General features: G+C 41.8%; 1 protein-coding gene across 1 annotated transcript in view; it reads left to right on the top strand.

The window, feature by feature from the left end:
* The window catches only part of lhfpl2a (LHFPL tetraspan subfamily member 2a), a 17,332-nt gene that overhangs the window by 9,933 nt on the left and 1,904 nt on the right, over positions 1 to 5,495 (top strand). Inside the window, exon 2 of the mRNA XM_016494244.1 lies at positions 4,544 to 5,147. Within this exon, the coding sequence (XP_016349730.1) occupies positions 4,727 to 5,147 (421 nt within the window). The 5' untranslated portion in view covers positions 4,544 to 4,726. The remainder of the gene's footprint in view (positions 1 to 4,543; positions 5,148 to 5,495) is intronic.

A 5,495-nucleotide genomic window follows, 5' to 3' on the forward strand; every position in this document is an offset into this window, starting at 1 on the left:
GTGTGCATGCATGTCATATTCTGAAGGTCACACACACTCACACACACACACACACACACACACACACACACACGGCTCCAGCTCCAGGAGCTCTGCTTCTGCTTGACCACCCGCTCAGACGTCTGCTGTTCTCCATCATGTGACCTGCAGCGCTCTGAGAGGGAAAGGAGGAGATCGCCTCCTCAGCTCCACACACACACACTGGATGAGTTCAGTGTGGAGCGCCACTGATCACTGCTCATTACAGTTAGTGTGCAGTGCACAACGATAACCACGCCAGCCAGTAGTGCACTACATCGTCACATGACCTTATTTCATGACGTTAATTCAGTGAGGGGTGTCCAGTGATCATCTCAAATAAATCATTCACTCACCTCAGCTTTATTTATAAAGCACATTGTTTCAAAGCAGCTTTACAGAAAAATATTCAAAAAATTACAACAAAAAAAACCTGTTAAAAAAAGACGTTTCATTGGAGCCTTTTTATTGTAAAACAATTAATAAATTAAATTCTTAAACTTTTAAAGTTTCAATTGATTGGACATGTTTTTTTGATTATTAAAATTATTAAACCATTAAAATGGAAGACACAGATTTTCAGAAAAACAAAGCATATCACAAAACCCTAAAAATTTAATTGGTTATACTTTTAACAAATTGTTAAATGATTTGTAATGAATTAGAAATGCTTTTTGATTACTAAAATGTTATTTAACCAATAAAATCAGAAAAATTAAAATGGAGAAAAATGGAGTTTGGGAATAAATAAAAATGTATGTTATAATCAGACACATTGCAGGTCTCGTGTGTTTTTCATGCACACGTATGAAGTATGTTCTGTTGAAGCGTTGATAGTGTGTCAGTCAGAACAGACTTTAGCTGCTGTTCTTCATCATGTGACCTTCAGCCGGTCTCTCCTGAGGCATTATGGGAGCTATTCACGTCTCAGCCGCAGGTGTTCTCCCAGCTGAATAACAGCGCTCCTGGTTTTCCCACGCTCACAATCCATAGAGCGAACTAGTAAAGCGTTTAGTGAAGTATTAGCACTTCCTGTGATAACAGCAGAAGAGAGCCAAACACGCTGTCCGTTTGTGGTGATGGATTGTGGGATGAGTGTGAAAACATGCAAACGTTTCTCTGATCCTAAACCTCACGACACGGTAACGGCTGCTTCTGGAAACTCGTTCATGGAAAGTGTGTGTGTGTGTGTGTATGAGAGTAACGCTCCAGGAATGATGTGCTGATGATGACATCACTGAATCACAGTGCACTGTTGTGATGTTATGATGAGTTTCTCCTGGATACTCTCACACTGAGACTGATTGTGTTTGGCTACGTTTCATCACAGATCATGTGTTTGTTTTATCAGCCAATTATCTGCTCAGGGACGGGTTGCCATAGTAACGCTCTGAGTTCAGTCCCGTGAGCGTTCCTCTCTTCTCAGTGTGTGTGTGTGTGTAAACATGATCTCACTGAACACACGTGTGCATGAGGGCCGTTTGTGCTGGTCAGGAATCATTCCTCCAGACGACGGAGCCAGATGGAGATGATCAGAGTTGATTTCAGCTGAAATTGCAGGAGTGACTCGTGTGAATCTGCTCATACTATAGATGAGCATCAGGTCGGTTTGTTGTTGATCTCCTCACACACAGCTGATTTGATCGCTCGTTACGTTTTTGTAGGGCCCTATGAAATCCGTTTTATTTTTTCCCAAATTCCGTTTTTTCTGGAGTCCTTTTTAATGGTTACATTTATTTTTTTATATTTGTATTAATCAAAAAGCATGTCTAATTAATTAAACCCATGAAACCTATACAACTTAACATCAATATATTAAAAGTTTAACAAATAATTACATTTTTAGGGCCATTCATTCACACAGAGACACACAGAACATGCAGGATTCATATTTAAAGTCTTTTTGCTGCTTAATATTGACAGACACTAGTCTATAATATCACGATTTGATTTAAGTGTAATGACCTACTTTTGATTAAGTCATCCAAACTTTGTCAAATTCCATGACATTCCGCGTTATACCATAAATTCCATTTTTATGACTGGATTCTGCGATTCCGTCCATGATTTCTGCATTGTGAAAGTCATAGGGCCCTAGTTTAAGACAAGTTTGTACAATGTGTGTCTTCATATTTCATGCAAAGCTATTTAACAAGTCATTGGTTTTGTATTTACACCATGTTGATCTTCATGTGTGCTGCACTACTTGGAACGTAACTCTCTTTAACCAGATGGTTAATAAAGAGAGTCTTACTTGAATCATGTTGTTGTTACGTTTTTAAGTTGACTGGTTAAACGTTAAAAAATGAAATTTTTTGAAAAATGGCGAATCTGTTTTTGCGGTATGGTCCAGTCCTAGTGTGAGGTCTGGTTTAGTGCAGGTCCCATCATTCAGCTGCTCAATAATCAACATAAATCAGTACTCGGCTGGGGCGAAACGGGCAATGTGCACATGAACATATCAAATATGACACGTATACTCACGGGTCACATGACCAGCGTTTCTCAACCCTGTTATTATCACAGGAGCTGAAGACACGAGTTCTGTTCTGATGATCATGTGATCAGGGTGGAGATCCTGAACGTCATATTCATAGCACATTCACAGTTTTATGATCGGATGAGTGAAGGGATGATAAACTTCAGCGGTGTTAGACTTTAGACAGCAGGACTTCATCCGCTCCTGCCAGACTGTGTGTTATTGTAACCCAGATTTGGCTGCAGCCGGGCCCCATGGGGGTGGGGCCTATAGTGGGTGGGGCCAGAGAGATGACATCACTGCAGCAGAGCATCATTCACGCTGAGAAGTAAATGAGACTAGACGCTGGGATTGAGTTCATGTGACTTCAGTGAGTTAATCAGAGCTGAAACCTCTGTGTTTAACCAGACTTGTGAGGGTCAAATGTCTGGTTTTACGTGTCCTCACTACTTAGAAATGCTTATAAATCTGTCTAATCATGTTTCATGTCAATCTGTCAAATCTAGTGTTTTGTGCAGGTTTCTGTGAGGGTGTGTTTAGGGTTAAATAGAAAAATCATTAACCTGATAGGAAAACAGTGGAAGTCTATGAGATGAGCTCTGTGATACTGAATAGTGAAGCAAACGTGTGTGTGACTTTCATTTGTGAAGAGTTTAGGATGATCTCGCACACACGCACACACGTGAGGTTTTTATCACTCATCAGGCTGCAGTCAGCAGAAGTCAGAGGTCAAGGCCTTTTAGAATGTCATGTGATCTGAGCATTTGGTTTCAATTTCTCATTTGTTTGTTTTTTTAGACAGAATGAGGCCTTGTGTTTATACCTGCGTGGAGCCGCTGAGTGTGTGTCTGTCTGTGTGTGTGTGTTTATGAGTTGTACACATGACCAACATTATTTGAAGTTGGAAGTTAGGACAAAGTTAGTTAGTCAGACTGGTTATAAGGGCTGTGTTTATGCAACTGGCTGCCGATCATAGTTACTCGTGGGAAACTTTGAGTTAGATGCGTGTCAATTATAGGTTGTTGTTGATTGTAATGAGATGTAATTGTTAGTGTTGATGCTCCTGTTTGACATTTTATGTGCTGTTGATGAAGAACAGATATACTACTCATCATAAAACATGAGCAGTGAGCTGCTTTAAGACAGGACGGACTCGTGAGCCCATTCCCCATCATGCCCCGTGCAGCGCAGGAGTGACGAAGCGCCGTGTGTTCCTGCAGTGACTCGTGGGTATTCGGCTGGTTAACCCATGACATCATCCACATGTGTTTGTGGTCAGCAGTCTCTGAAGAACAATCACAACAATCACAGTCTCAGCTGTTTCTCTCGATCACAGCTGAACCAACTGAAGACGCCTGATTATAGGATCCATCACAGTCTGGACTGGCAAAAGCACATTTGTATTGCCGAAGCTTAAAAATAATAGAAAACATAAAAAAGGCAGTTCAGAACAATTGTTTGAGGAGTTTGAACAAGCAATATGGAAGGAAAAACACTCAAAAAACTGATTATAAATGATGATTATAGTACAGAGATCATGTGACTTAAAAAGAGAGTGTATTGTGTTGTTCTGAATATTTTGCTGAATTTAAACTTTGCTTATATGGAAACTTGTTTCCACCACAGAATAAAAATAAATAAATAAAAACATAATTGACTTATATCGCTACTCTGACTTTTTTTTCTCAGTTTTAAGTTAATTTCTTGCCATTTTGACTTTTCTTTTGGAATTCTGAGTTTACATCTCAGTTTGGTTTCACAGTTCCAAAAATTCTAATTCAAATTTTGAATTAAAAAATTCTAAATTGAGATAAAAAGTGGCAATTACCTTTTTTATTTTTTTTATGCCGTGAAGGAATCAAAAAAACAGAATTACGAAATATAACCTCAGAATTCTGGGGGAAAAAGTCAAAATTGCGAGATTTAAACTGTAAACTAAAACTTAAAAAAAAAAAATAATTCTGTGGTGAAACGGGCTTCCATACGGTTTGTGATGCTTCAGATGATGTTTTTAATCGCTGTATTTATGTTTCTGTCTTCCTGCAGTTGTGTTTGTGAGATAGCCTAACTTCCGCTCTAAGATGTAGAATCCAGACGAGGAGGAAGAGAGACAGAAAGAGGAAGGAACTCGCGTCTGAACGACACACTCAGAAGAAGAGAGAGAGACCGCTGTTCCAGTCATACGACACACCCACAGCTCCCTGTGACCTTCGACCTCAGCTGCGCACCATGTGTCACGTGATCGTGACGTGCCGTTCGATGCTGTGGACGCTGCTCAGCATCGTGGCGGCGTTCAGCGAGCTCATCGCCTTCATGAGCACCGATTGGCTGGTGGGATTCCCGCGGACGCCAGACGCTGTCTTCTCTCCGCAGGGGGCCACGGTGGCGGGCGAGGCGTACCGACCCACACTGGGCATCTACGGCCGCTGCATCCGTCTGCCTCACCTGCGGCGCGGTGTCCTGTGCGGCCCGTACGCCGTGCACTTCGGAGAGATCGCCAGCGGGTTCTGGCAGGCCACCTCCATCTTCCTCGCCGCCGCGATCCTGCTGCTGAGCGCCGTGGCCTTCATCTCCGTCTTCACCATGTGCTTCCAGAGCATCATGAAGAAAAGCATCTTCAGCGTGTGCGGACTCCTGCAGGCCATCGCTGGTGAGACACACACACACATTGTGTTTACAGACTTATGAGGTCACAGTGCATTATTAGATACTCATCCCATCATGCATTGGGAATGAAGTGATGAATCAGTAACCGTACAATATATGACTGACATTTCAGATGCAGCTGCAGTGATGGACACATGCAGGTGTGTGTGTGTGCTTGTGTGTGTGTGTGCTGCTTTGAGACCTTCAGACCCTCAACAACATGTGGAAAGAATTTATGACCTACTTTAATTTCCTCACATTTTAGCAGAGCAACACACACACACACTCTCACACTCACTCACACACACACACACACAAACTCTCACACTCACTCACACACACACACACACAC

The sequence above is a fragment of the Sinocyclocheilus anshuiensis genome, unplaced genomic scaffold (genome assembly GCF_001515605.1).
Source record: "Sinocyclocheilus anshuiensis isolate Anshui unplaced genomic scaffold, SAMN03320099.WGS_v1.1 scaffold1031, whole genome shotgun sequence".
In the NCBI taxonomy this organism is placed as follows: Eukaryota; Metazoa; Chordata; class Actinopteri; order Cypriniformes; family Cyprinidae; genus Sinocyclocheilus; species Sinocyclocheilus anshuiensis.